This window comes from Botryllus schlosseri, chromosome 11 (genome assembly GCF_051294905.1).
Source record: "Botryllus schlosseri isolate E-star chromosome 11, Bs_hap1, whole genome shotgun sequence".
NCBI lineage: Eukaryota > Metazoa > Chordata > Ascidiacea > Stolidobranchia > Styelidae > Botryllus > Botryllus schlosseri.
In genome coordinates, this window is record NC_137246.1 from 3012227 (window position 1) to 3029693 (window position 17467).

The 17467-nt window shown below is 40.0% G+C and overlaps 3 protein-coding genes across 4 annotated transcripts in view; 2 read left to right on the forward strand and 1 right to left on the reverse strand.

Moving 5' to 3' along the window:
• Positions 1-8312, reverse strand: part of LOC145450806 (threonine--tRNA ligase 1, cytoplasmic-like) — a 41059-nt gene extending 32747 nt beyond the window's left edge. The window contains exon 1 of the mRNA XM_080329314.1: positions 8302-8312. The gene's annotated coding sequence lies outside the window, so the exon portion shown is untranslated. The remainder of the gene's footprint in view (positions 1-8301) is intronic.
• Positions 1-17467, forward strand: part of LOC145449815 (uncharacterized) — a 342177-nt gene that overhangs the window by 282281 nt on the left and 42429 nt on the right. The window lies entirely within an intron of this gene.
• LOC145450811 (vam6/Vps39-like protein) lies at positions 237-17243 on the forward strand. Its single transcript, XM_080329318.1, has 22 exons — positions 237-423; positions 521-651; positions 3689-3910; positions 4836-4946; positions 5005-5137; positions 5198-5338; positions 6417-6537; positions 6593-6710; positions 7185-7314; positions 7378-7520; positions 8646-8777; positions 9310-9451; positions 9514-9585; positions 10844-10917; positions 10984-11082; positions 11615-11732; positions 11800-11925; positions 11986-12134; positions 13863-14000; positions 15283-15417; positions 16043-16134; positions 17027-17243. Exons 1-22 carry the CDS (start codon positions 351-353, stop codon positions 17109-17111), a joined length of 2685 nt encoding a protein of 894 aa, XP_080185444.1. The 5' UTR covers positions 237-350; the 3' UTR covers positions 17112-17243.

Consider the following 17467-nt stretch of genomic DNA (forward strand, 5'->3'; position numbering starts at 1 on the left):
CCACTGGTTGAAAATCCCTGGTCTATATACCGAGGCTCCCGTATACACCAATCTTATCAGTATATCACATTACAATGAATTGTAAGTTTAATATGTATGTTATTGAGTTGCACGATTGACAACAAATGACCTGATGATTCTCTCTCTCTCTCCGGGATTCTGGATTCTGTTTATGTAGCTCAGTGTTCTGGAGCCGTGCCGAGTGATCCATTATGCTTTCGAGTCTTCTCAGGTCTTGTATTGCTTTTGCTAACGAAAGCGAAAACATAGATTGTATACGGCTGGTAGTCAATAGTCACTATCTTGTTTGTAAAACTCTCGTCGAACTCAGTATAAAGCTTTGATCGGCTATGCATGAAGCGTACCGGCAGATTGCGATATTAAGAAGCCTGCCTCTTCCAATAGAATGTATAGCATGTTGGGGTGAGTACAAATCGTTTAATTTTATATTACCGATGTCGATCTTAAAAGACGAAAACAATAACAGCAATGCTAATGTGACCCCCATTAACTTGTACAGGCAACAGCAGGGTTGCGGATTCAAGCTCCAGATTGATGAATGGAAACGGCCCTTTAAAAAAAGACGAAGGAGAATGCCCAAAAGCAACATTGCTAGTTGGGACAAAGCCCGGCCATCTGTTGGTCTATTCGGTGAGTTATTTAATGTATATCATACTGCAAAGAACCACGCATTTATATTCGCAATTTATTCACTTAAAGCTTTTCAACTGGCACTCATTGTGAGCGGCCGTCGGTAAATGAGAGATTGCAATTCGAAATATATAAGATGATATAGATATAGTGTGACGGAAGAATGGTACAGAAACAATTATCAGAGAATTCACAAAACCAGAACGTTAACTAGAAATGCAATTAGCCCAATACAGAGACGCAACACTAATGTAATACACGGAGGATATAGAATCGTTGCGTTTGTTGACAGACAATTGGTTGCTCGAGTTTTATTATAGTCAATTCGAGAACATTTAAATCAGAGATCGCCAACTCAAAATGGGTCGCGGGCCACTTTTCAAAATTCCTAGAGGCCGCGGGCCGCATGACTTCAATATCGAGATTAACATAGCCAACGCAGCTTAACAACTACGTGCTCTCTGCTGTGCCCTCTTACATGGGCGATGGGCATAGTCACCACAAAATAAATAATATGTTATTGAACAAACACAAATACAACAAAAAATATCATGCTCATCAATTTCATTATATTTTGAACTATTAGCTGCACACGATACCTGACAACACTCTGTAGCAACTAAAACAGGGGTGGGCAACCTGTTTGCTATTCACGGCCGGATTTCGATTTCTGATGTAGCCCGCGGCTGCATTCCGGTGCATAGTGGTAATAAACAAACTGGGGTCAAATATCCACGTCAAACTCACTATGTGCATTGCTGGTACACTCCGGACAAATCTATTTACTGATATCGGCTTACTATGGGCACCGAGACCGTGAATATAGTCATGTTATGAAGAGCGACATGGATGCGCACATGAGTGAATTCCATCATTTAATATTAGTATAGTTTCACATATTACTATCAAATATTCATCCTTTCTCGGCCCATGTGATCAGATTCACCGGTAGAGTTTATGCAGGGGGTGTCTGCAAAAAGTGCTAGGGTGCATCTTTGGGTAGGCCAATTCTCATTAGTTCCATATGCTGCATGCAGTTATTTCTTCACCTCCCATTAGAATTGTCATTATAGTGGAAATATATTGGATTCGCCCAAACGGAGGCCTACCAGAAAAAGTAAATCGGGATGAGGAGAACACGATTAGAAATTAGTATTTCTTTATGGGTCGCATCATTTTTCTCCGCTGTTCGCATCTGTACTGTGGGACTCGGACTACAAATGACACTGCTGTATTAAAATCCAAAATCGACTCGCATTGAAGCGAGTATAGCGCGAAGAAAATTTCAAGAATAATTCAAACCTCACATTAATTAGGGAGTCAATTCGTAAATTCAATTTGCATAATATTGACAGCCACCAACACATCCTAATTGAATTGAGTGTCGACGGCCGCATAATTTTTCTTCTACTGCCGCAGATTAGCCGCCCCAGGATTAAAGAATTGGGGTTAGTTGTAGACACGGTACGACGCTAGCCTATATTTGCTGGAAAACTATCTCCTCGTAAAGCATGATCTCTTGGAGAGTCCGAAATCGTTTATCAAGCCTCCCGGTCTTGGCAGTGGTGGGCCATTACACGCCAAGGCAATATGCCCATTCATATCAGCAAATTATTCCTCCATATATTGATAATACCTTGCCGAACCGCAGGAATAGTGATATTGGGCACAATAGATTGGCTTACTTTGAACAACAACAACAATATGTTTCAACTGAAAACAATTTCGGCATTTCGAAAGGGCTTTCTGACCGTTCTTCCAAAATTTCCCCAAATCAGGCCGCGGGCCGCAAAATATGACCAAATTATGCGGCCCGCGGGCTGCGGGTTGGTGACCCCTGCTTTAAATGGAACTGATTATCTATATTTTGCACATCGATTCGAGTCAGGCTTGAACAAACTATACCAATCTATTTAGTTGATAGTCGACAAACTACTGGTTTTTTGAGTAGTTCTAAATAGCTCTGTCTGTGGATTTTTAAAAATGAGTACCGTACCAGTAGTTCCAGTTCTTGAATATTTGGAAATTTGGTTGCCGAACAACTATAAAATACGTGTTTGTCGATTGGCGTGAATCGTGATACCAGTGTTCTGTTTTCTGATGCTCTTGCAGCCAGCCATTGCTAGATCAGAGTCACCACTCTACTAGCAATGATGTAGTCAGGCGTGGGTTTTTTTGGTCGAAATCAATGGTTGTAGTCGCAAGGTAACGAGTCGCAAGTCAATTCTACTTTTATTGTTTTGACTCAAGTCAAGTTGAGTCATTTTCAATTAATCACTGAGTCCAAGTCAGGGTTCGAGTCCGAGTTGCAGTATTGAGATTCGAGTCTGAGTCCATGTGTTAACTGTCCATTTTCATAATCAATCCTGTTCAACACACATTTTTCAACTCTATTCAGGTGATATTGAATGACTCACATTTATAAAATAGTAGTTTTCCTCACTTTACTCAGTTTCTGGCCCTATTGTACAAACAAAGGCCTGCTGATAGTCAAAATATCAATAATGTGTTAGTTTACTGGTTGTTCAAAGTTACGAAATGCCTGTCTTGGCCGTCCTAGTATGGAGTCGTATGACTGGTTGACGAGTACAAGTCGAGTCAATACACAGATTGCCTCAAGTTGAGTCATCAAAAATTCTTGAATCAAGTCGGACTCGATTCGAGTCATTACAACCCTGTCGAAATCCCTCCTATTACAAAGTTGAACTGATGTTAATGTGAAAAACAGTTCCGATTCCGATAATATAATAGTTAATTAGTTCCTTCAGTATTGAATCTGGTTAGTTATGTTTTAGTTAGTTAGTTGTGGATATTTAAAAGTTAGTTGTGGATATTTAAAGGTTGTTGGTTTTAGTCCTAATTCTAGTTGCAGATTTTCAGAAGCGAGTAGTTCTAGTTCAAGTTGTGGGCTTTGAAAAGTGAGTAGCTCTGGTTGCGCGAGTTGCGCATTTTGAAAATCCTGTAGTTTGTACAATTCTGATTCTAGTTTCCAGTCTTGATTTTTCATTGCAATGTAAAAACATCCACAATTTCACAGGTCGAGCTCAAAGCCAATCAGAACCGTGCAGACGTGATGTTGGAACGTTCGAATAAGACCTTCTCCAAAAAACCGATTCAGCAACTTTTCGTTTGTGACGAATTGCAACTTATCATCAGTTTATCGGACAACGCAGTCTCGATCCATCACCTTACCACGCTTCATTTGATCACAACCATCTCAAAGTCGAAAGGAGCAACATGCTTCTCCGCTGACTTGGAGGTATGCGATGTATTTTATGGAATTAGAGATTATTTGTTCTTGATTTTTAATATGTTAGCCTCGGCGACTGATTTGCGATAACGTCATGTGATAAATGTGTAAATTTTTAAAGTTTCGGGTGGCATGGGTGCTACTGTTGAAACTGTCTTACCAGGACACGTACCGGCTACAAAATATTGTTGACGTGATTGCCGTTAACTGAATTTGTTCAGTTTTGGGTTTTCACCCCAATACTTGACGGACCATTGACCTTGTGGAGCTACTTCTCACATAATTTGATATTGTAGGTCATCTTGCTCCAAGTCCATGCCATAGTAATTGAGTCGCAATATTTTTCTGGACGTTATAGTGTGGTATTAAGTTGTACAATGTACATTGTTATGAACGAAATCAGGGTTGCTTTCCTCACTCGCTCAAACATCGTCTCAGGTTTTCAGCTTGGAAATGGGTCTTTTGAGTATAGGTCACAAATGCAGCAAACCAAAAGATTTTTATTTCGTGTAAGACTGTGAGGTATTGTTTTAAGAATTGTCGCTAATTGGTCACAGTTCCGAACACCATTTTTTACTCCGAACCCTAAAATCTATGTTTCAAATATTGCTGAAAAGTGTAATTATTGACAATGGTCACTTGAAAGCCGTAATTCATCCTTCAGTCAATTTGAGTTGTGGTCCATGCACAATTTTATATAGGTGGTGTTACTTTTAATATCAGCCTAACATACTCCATCCTAAAAGTTACTGATAGGGAAGTAGTTCTAATTAATGAAATATGACCCAAGTAGTTGTAAGCAGAATTGTTTGAAGCCGCCTGCACCATTTTAGACATTGTACTATTTCAATTGACGTTTTAGTTTTTTAAATATTGTGTTGTTACTAACAAATGGAGCAGTAAAGTTTGATAAAAATGTTCATCATGTTTGCAGTCACAGATGTCGTCTCGTGGCGATGTCGAACATATGCTCCGATTATGCATTGCCGTCAAAAAGAAATTACAAATATACTTCTGGAACAAAGGAAAATTCCGCGAACTATATGTAGGTTTGTTGCCACTGATGCAATCCACTCTGTATTCATTATCACATTGTTTGCCAGCCGGATATCAATATGCCTGACATACCGAAGTGTATGGCTTGGTGCAAAGACTCGATATTTCTCGGATTTAAAAGAGATTATTACATGGTATCCATGAAGTCAAATGCAACTCCTGCAGAATTGTTTCCAACGGGTATGCGGGTTGTATTTGAGTCTACGTGCTTGTGATGTCACTCGTAAAACCTCATTACAGGAAAACTTATGGAGCCAGTCATGTCCAAGTTTGATGCGGATAAAATTATTCTTGTAAAGGATAACATCAGTGTTTTTGTGGATAATCTCGGCAATACGGATAAAAGAGTGTTCAAATGGTCGGATAATCCTATACTTATTGGTAAGTTGCATTAGCATTAGGGAATAGGATTATGTTTATTACTCGTAAGTAGGGCTGAGCACAATGATTTGAATACTCGAATCTGAATCGAGTTTTAATTCTAATGATAGAGTCGAGTAGTAAAAGATTAGTTTTTCAAGTACTGAAATTAAGAGTTACGTTATTGATCAGAATTATAGTTTCAATACTGTTTTCCACTGCTGAAGGGTGTACGTATTGATTGGACGTATCGAAGTATACGAAACATGGAGCACAAAGCTAAAGCTACACGTGACATATCTGTGAAGTCATAATCAAACCCCAGCATTGTCACAAAGTGCAGTGCAATAGGTATTGCCGAAATAATATCATATCTTCTTTAATGTGACACAAAACTGGCATTGTATTCTTTGTGGTCGTATAGAAGACACATATTTTAATTTTCCACATCATTCATACTGTTGTGATGTCATCTTGAGTGATACTGAACACCAGGGTTGTAACCAAATCACAAGGCTCTGATTCACAAGTCAATCTTTCTTATATCGTGTTTACTCGAGTCAAGTCGAGTCATTTTTAGTTCACCACTGAGTCAAATCCAAGTCAGCGAGCAGAGGATCGAGTCCAAGTCATTGCGTTGACGGCTCGAGTTGAAATCTTGTTAAAACCACTTTTTATAACTCAATTTGGTGATATAGACTGGTTCGCATTTAAAATATACTAATTTTACTCACTTTCAACAGGTTCTGGTCGCATTTTCAAGTACCAGTACCAATAGGCAAAATACCAACAGTGTTACTTTACTATTTTTCGAAAATACAATGAAATGTCGGTCTTGGCCGTCTGAGACTCGAGCGATGACTTAGTACGAGTCATGCGCAATGACTTGAGTCCAAGTTGAGTCAATACACAGTAGTTAAGAACCATTGTTCTAAATTCTCCTTCATTAACTCCTTATCCACTAGGTTGCTGTAATACTTCAGTACTTCTAAGCGTAGCCACTATATTTATGGCATAGTATAGTATCAGTATCAGGGAGTAGATTTGGCCTAATGAATTGGTGTCTCATCCCCGATTGAAGAGCCTATCTTGTCTGCAGAATCTCAGTTACCTTACGTGCTCGCCATTTTACCGTCGTACGTCGAGGTGCGAACGACCGAACCCAATATGCAAATTCAAAATTTGGAATTTCCGAAAGCGAGATTACTTTCCAAGTGGAGGTAAGGCGTGCTTTGGACCGCGGTAAACGTAGCTCTCATTGCAATTGCTTTGTAGAGAATGGGTTTTCATCGCGTCGACCACCCATATTTGGGCGATCGTCCAATATCCTGCCACGCATCAAATAAAACAACTCCTGAAGGACAAGCAATTTGAGCTAGCTCTGAAAATAGCTGTGAGTAATCGTGATGTGTTGTCGGAGCAGCTCTTTGTGGTTTCGAACTTTGCAAACTAATTGATTGTGACTGCCGGAGATTTTTCTATTGCAGACTGTTTTATGATATGCAATGTTCTTTCCAATTCTCTACTAGTTGCTGACGATTAGCCCTGACGAGTGTCGGCCGAAAATATTTGGGTGTATTTCAATATAAATATAGCCTATTATTCTATATCACCAATTAGTAATTACTGGACAAGTGCCCAACTTCCTACATTTTGAAATTGAGATATAAGATAATTGAGGATCAATATTTTGTGACGTGAAAAAGACTCATCGATTATTTTGTTTGATTCGTGTTGAATTTTGAAAAATACTTCGGATTTACGAAGAGCTGTCGATATATTCACTGCAACATTGGAATTGCCACTGAACTATCCGCCATTCGACTTTTTACCTTCCAATCTATTTAGCCAACTAAATTCCATTCAGGAATCGACAGACGAAAACGACGAAGAAATCTCGTACCGGGTGAACGACATCAAAAATTTGTACGCTTTCGAGTTATTCTGCCAGAATAGATTCGAAGAGTCGCTTCAAGTCTTTCGGAATCTCAACACAGGCGAGTCTATTATTATCGTTGTGGGTAGTTGTATATATTTCAACTCTAACCTTTCCCAACCAGATCCGGCTCAAGTAATCGGGCTTTTCCCCGGGCTGTTGCCGCCAGATTACAAAAGACACCTTCATTACCCTTCCGAACCTCCGACGCTCACCGGGATTTATTTTGAGAAAGCGCTACACGCTCTCATCGAATACCTTACGGAGGCGAGCTTGGTTTTATGTACTGTAATGTTGGCAAGAACCTTGTTTTTGTGTGCTTGCAGAATGCAGAATGTTGAATTTGTTACAATTATGTGAATTGAATCTACCCTGGATTAGTTCAAAAAGCACAACTTTCTTCATTTTATGGCCAAACCAGTGCCGTGGCAGAAACGTATCATTTTTTTTCAAGAAAACAGTTGTTTCACGCAGCTAGTGATGTCACCTAAGCATTTTTTGGTTATCTTATGTTGTTTAATGGTAGGCACGGTTTCATTGAGAGCCCGCGCTCAAATTATTAGTGCAGTATCAGACACACAGGCCTGTTGGATCATAAATTAAGGATAGCCTGAAACTCTTTGAGTAGCCTAACCGCCTTCGCCCTGTTCTAATCAAGATTAAGATTAATTGAAGGGGCACTCCACTCTAAAAATGACGTGGTCTCAAATTGAAGGGCAAAACGAAAAAAAAATTTTGGCCGCAGTCGTTGTCTTCAGAACGCCACCGTAATGGAACTGCAATTTATTGATATTTCCACAAAAACTTCACGCTCCAGCAGTCACACAGAGATCAAACTTTATATAGTTGTTAGCCGATGATGTTATGTCGTCCACGACAAGGTGGTTTAGATACCGCGTTCAACGGAAGATGTCCAGTCAGGATATTGATGTCAAAATCGGGCCCAGTGTATTCTATTTCTTTAGGACAGAAATAGATCATGTTCTATTCTTATGTATAAAACATTGTTAGACATGATCTATTTCTGTCTTAAAGAAACAGAACACACTATAATACAACTACAACTACATAAAGTTTGATCTCTGCGTGACTGCTGGAGCGTGAAGTTGCTATCAAAACTTAAATAAATTGCAGCTCCATTACGGTGGCGTTCTAAAGAAAAAGGCTTCGGCCACATTTTTTTCTCGTTTTGCCCTTAAATTCGAGACCACATCATTTTAGTGTGCAGTGCCCCTTTAAGGACATTTGTCAAATAAAAGGACAAATCTTATAAATAATAACAATGTCGAACTTTTATAAATATGATATGGCGGCAATACTGCCTGTATGTGTATGGCTATTGATTTCCTTAACGTCGTCGAGTTGAAATTAAGCCGTTTTCTACGAATTTAGAAGCGTAACGAGGCTTTGACAAATGAAAAGTGTCTGGCCGCGACTTCGATCATGGAGGGTAACAAACTCATCAGGTCCAAAAAGTCACTCCTCCAGATTATCGATACAACGTTACTCAAGTGCTATCTTCACGTAAGTAACCGTCGAATTCTCTCCATTTTGAGTTTGTCAGGCGTTTCGAGGTCGGTTTTAAGCTACATTCATACTACTTGTAATCGTCAATTGTAAGCTAAATTACCTGACATTGTAAGCAGAGATGATCGGCAATGGAGTCCTTCTACTTTTTCGGAGCAGGTACTCAGGTAGGTTTTGTCTACTTGCTACTTGCACTATGTGGTTTTGGCAGGGTTGTGATGACTCGACTCGAGTCTGGCTCGAGTAGCGATTTTTTCAAATGCGTTAAATGACTCGACCTGAGAGTCAAGTCGAGGCATTGAAAAATTGCCACACAACCCTGGCATTTTGCTGGATTTTTGCTGCGTAATAGAGGTAGCATGGTGTTTTAGTACTAATCTGAACCGTATGCAGTTGAGATTTCGAGTAAATTCCCGAAAAGCGGGATTACATCCAAACTCTGGCATTTTCTTATTTTTGGCAGTGCCAAAACAAAGGCTCACATATTCGGAATAAACTTGCTTTACTAACACCGGCTACTATTTTGCAGACTAACGACGCCTTAATAGCTCCCTTACTTCGGCTGCGCGAAAATTATTGTCACACCGAGGAATGTGAAAAGGAGCTCAAGAACGCGAACAAACACGCGGAATTGATCATTTTATATAAGAAGAAAAATTTACACCGAAAAGGTAACGTGTTTGTGATGTATTTTTACTTTGTTTCGCTTTATTTAACTGTCTTATTTCTGCAGCGTTGGCGTTACTGATAGAGCAAACAAAGTCTGCTTCCCAAGACGCCATTGTTGAGTATTTGCAACACCTTGGTGAGTTACGTCATTTCCAAGTTGTTAGGATAGGCAGTGGAAAAAGTATTCCAGTATTGTTCCGATTGATATTGAATGGATTCTAGAAGAGAGACCGACTGATATCAGAGAACATAATTATTTGGCAGTGATTTGAAAAAATACATTCCCTATCAACTTGATTTATTTAGAATATAACTGCAGCTTGATGGCTGAAATTGTACCAATATTTTTACGGAGGCAGATGTCGCCCAAGTTCTAATATTGATACTACTACTGTTGTTGAGTAGCTCTAGTTTTAGTTGCGCATTAATAAAAAAATAAGTTGCCGGACAACTAGAAAACAATTGTTTGGCATGAATCCTGATACTGGCGTTTCGTCGTGTGATGTTCTTGCGGCCATTTCTGGGTCAGAGTCCTCAATTGTCAGTACTAACAGTGGTGTAGGTAGGGAAAGGTTTGAGGGGTCGAAACCCTGTCCTGTTTGAAACGTGTACTGGTGTTCATTAGGGCTATTCAAAAATGACTTTTTTTCTCAAATCGCACTGGCTACTTGATAAAATTGTTAGGTTACCTAAATTAAGCCTACACGCCAAATTTGGTTCAATTCCAACTAGTGGAAGCGGAGTTATCGCCATCGAAAAATTTGGATTTTGAATAAAATAGTATTTACGGTGACCAATTCTTTAATTATTTATTATAGTGGTGCCCGCCGTAAATACTATTTTATTCAAATCCAAATTTTTCGACGGCAATAACTCCGCTTGTACTGGTTGGAATTCAACCAAATTTGGTGAACATTGTTTCTATAGACAACCTAACACTTTCATGGGGTGAACAGATAATTTTCAAATTTTTGGTTATTTATTTTATATAGCCTAATAAATAAAAACTTTCTTCTCCTGTAGCAATGCGGCTTCTGGCTTGAATTGAACCAGATTTGGTGTGTAGGCTTGAATTAGGAAACCTAACAATTTTATCAAGTAGCCTGTGCGATTTGAGAAAAAAAGTCATTTTTGAATAGCCCTAGTGTTCATGTGTAAAACCGATCCAATTCTGATAAAATGGTTGTTTTGAAATTGGACCTAGTAACTTGTGTTTTAGTTAGTTGATCGCAGATTTACAATTGTTGTTAGTAGTGTTAGCTCTAGTTGTGACTTTTGAAAAGTGAGTAGTTCTAGTTACAGTAGGCGCTACAAGTCTGGATGTGCCTGCGTGTGGTTTTTAGTCCCGACATGCGCTGTGCAAAGTTGATTGTACTGTACGTTTTGCTTTCAAGGGAACGAAAATTTGGACCTGATCTTCGAGTTTTCCCCGATCGTTTTCGAGAAAGACGAACACGACGGCTTGCGTGTAAGTTTGTGATATTTTACTGTAAATTTAGCTCGTAAATTTTTCTTGTTCTGGCCTGTCTTGTAGATCTTCACGGAGGACATACCGGAAGTCGAGTCTCTGCCGAAAAAACAAGTGCTCGAGTTTTTGGAGAAGCGATCGCCGGAACTTTCTTTGAAATATCTGGTAAGACTCGTTGATCTTATAATATGGGAAATTTTTTCCTGTCCTGTCCAACACGTCCCTTAGGCTATGGAGACGACTTTTATCAAAATACACCAGCCAAGGCTATGTCAGCAAAAGAAGTTCGTATATCCTATAGCAAACGTTCTTTCCAATTCTCTACCAGTTGCTGATGATCACCCCTGACGAGTGTCAGCCGAAAATATTCGAGTTCATTTCAGTATGAAAATACTATTTAATTGTGTATTGAAATTCTGTACTTCCCAAGGCCCTTTCGTAGACCTCGCACAACGAGTTCGGGGACCCCGGTTAAAGAATCCTTGATATAAAAAGAGACGAAAATGTGTTAAAATATGGTATTAAACATCGAATTTACAATAATAGCACTGTGTTGACGCAAATCGTTCCTAAAAGACAGATTGAGATCCATAAATGTCGATATCTTTTACGCTGCCTGCATTGGAAACGAATATCGGTAGACACTCTGAAAGTAGCACTAAAATTGGCATATCCAAATCCTAACTCCTGTTCGTAGGTGCATCTGGTGCACGACGCCGACGACCGAACGCCAGAATTCCACAACAAACTCATACTGGCGTACCAGAGGAAAGCGCTCGCACTGATGAAGTCCTGCCGGAACGAACTACCTGAAGGTACCGATTTGAAATTTAGCTCGGCCAGAAAGTGAAAAGTGTTGATAAAATGTCGCCAATCCAACAGTAGACAAGTATTCATCTACGGCTGGTCCTGCCGAGCTAGTGGAGCTGCGAAGCAAGCTCCTCTGTTTTCTCGAAACCTCGACCAGCTACAGCGCCCGCAGGCTTTTGAAAGAGTTCCAGGACACGGGTGAGATTTGCCGTAGATGCATCACGCTTTGGAAACCTCAGTTTTATCTCCTCCGTTCAGATCTGGTCGAGGAACGAGCGATTTTGCTCGGCAAAGACGGCCAGCATGAAAAGGCGCTCGGCATCTACGCCAACGACTTGAAAAGGCCCGACCGGGCGGAAGAGTATTGCAGGAAGGTTTACGAGGAGAACAGCGTCCTGAATAAAGATGTATGATCGTCTAAGGGGGCACTGCACTCTGAATGTGATGCGGGTCTCAAATTAAAGATAGAAATGTGAAAAAGTTTTAGCCAACAACCATTTTTAAGGTCTGGGTAAAATCAAGTATCTGACTGATGCGATTTCTAATCAAGTGTTAGGCTTCGAGTCAAGTATTGAGTATGAATTTCAATGAGAGTTTAAGCACATACCTTTTATGCAACCACAAATAATACAATGCGGGCACTTCATCATGTTTAAGATAATTTGGATTTCTTAGACTCTATACCGGCACCTATACTCTGTGACAATGCTGTGGGCTTATCACGACTTCACAGAAATGTAGGGTTGTAAGTAACCAAGTCACAAGTAGATCTCACTTTTATAGTTTTGAGTCAAGTCGAGTCATTTTCAATTCACCACCGAGTCAAGTCCAAGTCGGTGAGTGGAGGGTGGAGTCCTAGTTATATCTTTGTGACTCGAGTATCAAGTCTTTGTGATCACTGTTCAGTTTTGACTTCAATCAGGTTCAACCCACTTTTTATATAGAATGACTCGCCCTCATAAAATTAAATTTTCCTCAGTCTTAACAGTTTCTCGCTCTATTTCCAAATATCAGGACTGATAGAGGATACACCAATAATGTGGGGCTTTACTATTATTCGAAATTACGATGAAGTTTATATCTTGGCAGATTTGTCTCGAGTCACCAAAGAATTGTTACTGGAGTTGAGTCGTTACAACCCTTCAGAAATGCCATTTTCACAAATGTGGGTAGCTTTGTAATACATGTTCCGTATGCTGAGTTACGGCCAATCGTGGTTTCAGGACAGTGGAGAACAGTATCACAACTATATTCTTCGTTGATAAACTAATTCTTAGTGGCAAGGAGCATATAATTTCAGTACTAGAAAAAAACATCTTCCGCTACTCGACTCGAATCATTACAATTAACACTCTGTTCTGATTCGGGTGCTTGAATCATTGCACCCGGCCATACTGTTTTCCTCAGAAAGCCACCCTATTGTAACTGTAGGTAAAAGATTTTTCGCGACTGTTTCTTTTATGGTTGTTACCAAGTCGCAAGGTTCCAAGTCACAAGTCAATCTCACTTTTATAGCTTTAACTCGAGTCATTTTCAATTCACCACCGAGTCAAGTCTAAGTCAGTGAGTAGAGGGTAGAGTCCGAGTCGTAGTTTTGTGACTCGAGTCCAAGTCATTGTGTTTATTGTTCAGTTTTGAGTTCAACCCAGTTCAACCCATTTTTTCAACTCTGCTCGAGTGATATAGAATGGCTCGCATTCATAATATCGTCATTTTCCTCAGTCCTATCAGTTTCCGGCCCTATTTCCCAAGTGTCAGGACTGATAGTCGTAATATAAATAATGCGGTGACTTTACTATTCTTCGGTGTTGCAATGAAATGTCTGTCTTGGCTGTCCTTTTCTCCAATTGTGCACAATGACTTGATTACAAGTCGAGTCAATACACAATTTGACTCGATTCAAGATGAGTCACCAAAAATAGTGAATCGAGTCGGACAATGTACTGGATTTCCAAAATGCATGACCAGCTCGAGAACTAAGGACCTTCTAAAATTTGCAACTAACTATATTTGTAGTTTGCACAAGTCTGACATTATTATCTCGCATTTGAGACCGGTTCCCATCATATTTCGAACACGGTGCCTCTTTATCGGGGTGTTGCTGTCAAGTGTTACAACAGCCATTGATCTTGTAGGTGTTTTTGAGTTTGTTGAAGATGTATCTGCATTCCCAAACCGACGGGTCAGATGGGGACGAGCATGGCGGAAGTTCAGATAAGGAATCGGCTTTTCGAGTTCTTACGGAGAATTCAAACAGGATCGACTGTATCGAGGTATGATATTATTGTCTTCAGCGATCAGGTCGCCAGCATCCCAAATTTCTCGGAATGTAAGTTTGTATGTTGTAAGTTAGATAGGCGTTCAATTTGCTTGCATATGTCATTTCAAAAATTACCAAGCCGGCCATGGGTTGGCCAGCCCTGCTCTTGGGGTTATATTTTATACCAGTGCTTTCCAACCTTTTTGAGCTCCATTCGCACTTGATAAATAAAATTCATACCCACCAGCCAGCCGGAATTTATTACACAAAAAGAAAATTAAGAAACTAATCACTTTTGTATTCGAAGAGCTTCTTGGAAGTACAGAGCTTCAATATTTTACATTCAGCGTAAGCGTATTGTATTATTGATTAATCAAGTACTAAAATCACTGCAGTAGAAAAATCACAAATATCACAGTCCCGTCGATGTGTTCGTTGCTTTTTCCGGGGGTCTCGTGCGGTGAATTCCTTTGAAGCTTAAAGGGCGAACTCAAGAACAATATTCACTCGCAACAATATCACTTTTCCACCAAATCGACATGTTATGTCATCGCGATGTGAATGTGTTCGTATTTGGAACATACAAAAGAGTGAAACTGCACTTGAACCATTGTTGCGACTAGCACCTTTATTTGTTTATTTTCTGACAACATTCGAAAAGATGCTTCACCGTACTAAGGTAGGTTAGCCGATTGGATGGTACGGTGGGCGTTAAAAACAGGAATGCATTGCTATACAAACTCACACAATCCGAGTAATTGGGTCATTTACGGATAGAATTTCAAAAATAGGAAGTAGTTTTGGAATATTTTTGAATCGCTTTGAAGAGTAAAATTGTCATGAAAATTGTGTGAAAATAGCCCCTGTATCACGGTGTCGGGCGAGATAGTGTAATGGTTGTGCGTCCGGCTTCTCGATCGGTAGGTCGTGGGTTCGATCCCTGGCCGGGTCAGACCAAAGACTCGAAAACTGGTATCCGCGGCTATCCTGCTAGGCGCTCAGCAATTACGGATAGCATGGAGGAGAAAAAAACCGGGGGTGCATACTAGATGACCTTACTATAAAGGCCGTATCGCATCTCCGTCGTCAAAGCATCTCGATGGTGCAGGCGAAAAAGAATACCATATCTCTCTTTTATATATCCATTTTTAATAGCATTTTCAAAGATTGTACCCACCTGTAGCATTATTATTATTATTGCATATTTTTGAAGGTGGCTAACTTTTGACAAAATTTACTTTATGAAACAGAAACGCTGACCACTGTCCACTCTGATCAGATCTGTCCGTTTCTAGGCTTTGAACGTGCTGCCGGGAGACACGGACATCAAGAAGATTCGCGGATTTCTCGAAAACGTCATCGAGAAATTAAAAGAGACTCGCAGGCAGACCGATGTCTTGGAGAGCTTGATGGTCAGCGAGAGGCGTCTGGTAAATGCTTGCCATATCTTTTTAGGTTCTTAATCAATGACTTTGGAGTGGCTACCATATGAGCTGACCTGACTGTATTCAATTTGTATTCAATCATGGTTCAGACTGTATTCAATCATGGTTATCATGATATTAATATGAGGACATGCCTAAGATGTATGCCTATTACTGCTGATCGAATTGGCCATGTCGAATATCAAAACATAACTGGGATCTAATAAACAGAGGATTAGCATTGACCATCTGGATTTGTGAAGTGATGTTAGAAGTGTTGATGAAAGTTAATCTGAAAATCAGTCCGAGTTCAAGGTTAAATCATTCAGAAAACGTGACTAAGGCATCCCAACACTGTCTGTGATCTCTTGAATCGGAACAGAGTGGAGAATACTGATTGAAAGTGTTGCTATTGTCACCTCTAATAGCCGATATACTGACGATTCTTTCAAAGTGGGATATCGACTTGATATTATCGGCGAATCGATATAATCACTTGGGCCTAAGTTATGTTGCATATCTAGGCACTGAACTTTCTCGTCGTGCTCTCTGTGTTATCGCTTTATTTCTTTGCCCAGCTCAGCAGACGCTGCTGTGGACTGTCTTTTATCGCCGACACCCATCTTTGCAGGTTCACGAAAGGAGAATGTACAGTGAAAATCGACGATGTGATATCACGGAGGAAGTAACGTGTCCCGTTTGTCGGAAACGTATTGGAGACAGGTGGTTTGAATTATTCGTTGGCGAAATTACGCTTTGTTACTGCTGAGATCTGGGATTGAGTCGGCACGGATAGAATTGCTTCATTTACTTCCGAGAGCCTTTCAGTAGGGTTACGTCCTTTGTTAAGAAATCGAAAATGTCCTTTATTTGGCAATTCGTCCTTGTTTATCACTTTGAGAGCCATGCGATTGAACACAGACAACTGAAGAATGCCGTGAATGACGTGGAATATGGATTTTGACGGCAAGGTTTATTAAAAAAAGGTCGACACCAACCGATTTTACGTGGAAGTGGTCCTTCGGAAGTCGAGTCTGAAAATGACTTTTTTTTAGTCAAGCAAATAATATGCCCCGTAAAATTTATTTTAAATTACCCGTTCTCTCATCCGCTATTATATATTTTGTGACCTGTAAAAAGTGTCCACTCTCAAAATATGGTAAACCTACTTTGAGGATCAGACAAAATTAATACCTTCAACTCAATTTATTGCTAAAACAAAAGAGGATGCTTTTTCAAAATTTTCACACTTACAGTACCGGGGTCAAATCCTGAAAAAATGGTGAATTTAAAAAAAAGGTCATTATTCTTGCTCAAGTCCCGAAAAACCCGTCGGACCGTTACTTGGCCGCTGATTTCCTATATCTCAGTCTAACTTCGACGGACATTCAACCTAATTTCTCAAAAAAGATGACATTCGGGCGTCCTCCGAGGACACTTTCAAAAAACTCAAAAATCAGGACAAATCGTCTTAAAAGAGGACGTATGGTAACCCTAACCTATTTGATCTGAATTCCGTTACTGTCCGCCCCTGCTAATAATAGCTGTTTACTATTGACATGTTCTGAGGTGAATTCGTAGAAACCCCTTATGTAACGATTTTATCTTGTTTCAGCGCATTCGCGAGGTATCCTGACGGAACTGTGGTTCACTATTTCTGCAGCAAAGACCGAAAATTCGCCGCGCGAACGGACAATTAGTGAACAACGTTTTTATTGTGTTGGTACGCTAAGTGCAATAACCATTTTAACGCTATATCGTTTTTCCTTTTTCGCATGTTTTGATTTGATCTTGACCGGTGACTATCCGATAAATTCTATAGTTACACAATACTGCAAGTCTAGTGACTGAGTTTGCTGTACTTTCGGGCAAGGACAGGAATTCGTTAGGTAGCAATCTGGAACAATACCGGCTAATCGTACCGTCTCGGGTTACGCTGGTGTTGTTTTATTCTTTGTTATGTACCTTGTAGGATCGTTAATAGCTACATCAACATTGTATCAAATCGGAATTGTAACCATACTCGTTTCACAACGCTCCGAGTAAATAACCGGGA

Coding starts and splice junctions, on each gene's coding strand:
- LOC145450811 (XM_080329318.1), top strand. CDS start 351: ATGCATGAAGCGTACCGGCAGATTGCGATATTAAGAAGCCTGCCTCTT. Junction 652..3,688: donor GCCATCTGTTGGTCTATTCG/GTGAGTTATTTA, acceptor ACAATTTCACAG/GTCGAGCTCAAAGCCAATCA. Junction 8,778..9,309: donor TACTCAAGTGCTATCTTCAC/GTAAGTAACCGT, acceptor ACTATTTTGCAG/ACTAACGACGCCTTAATAGC.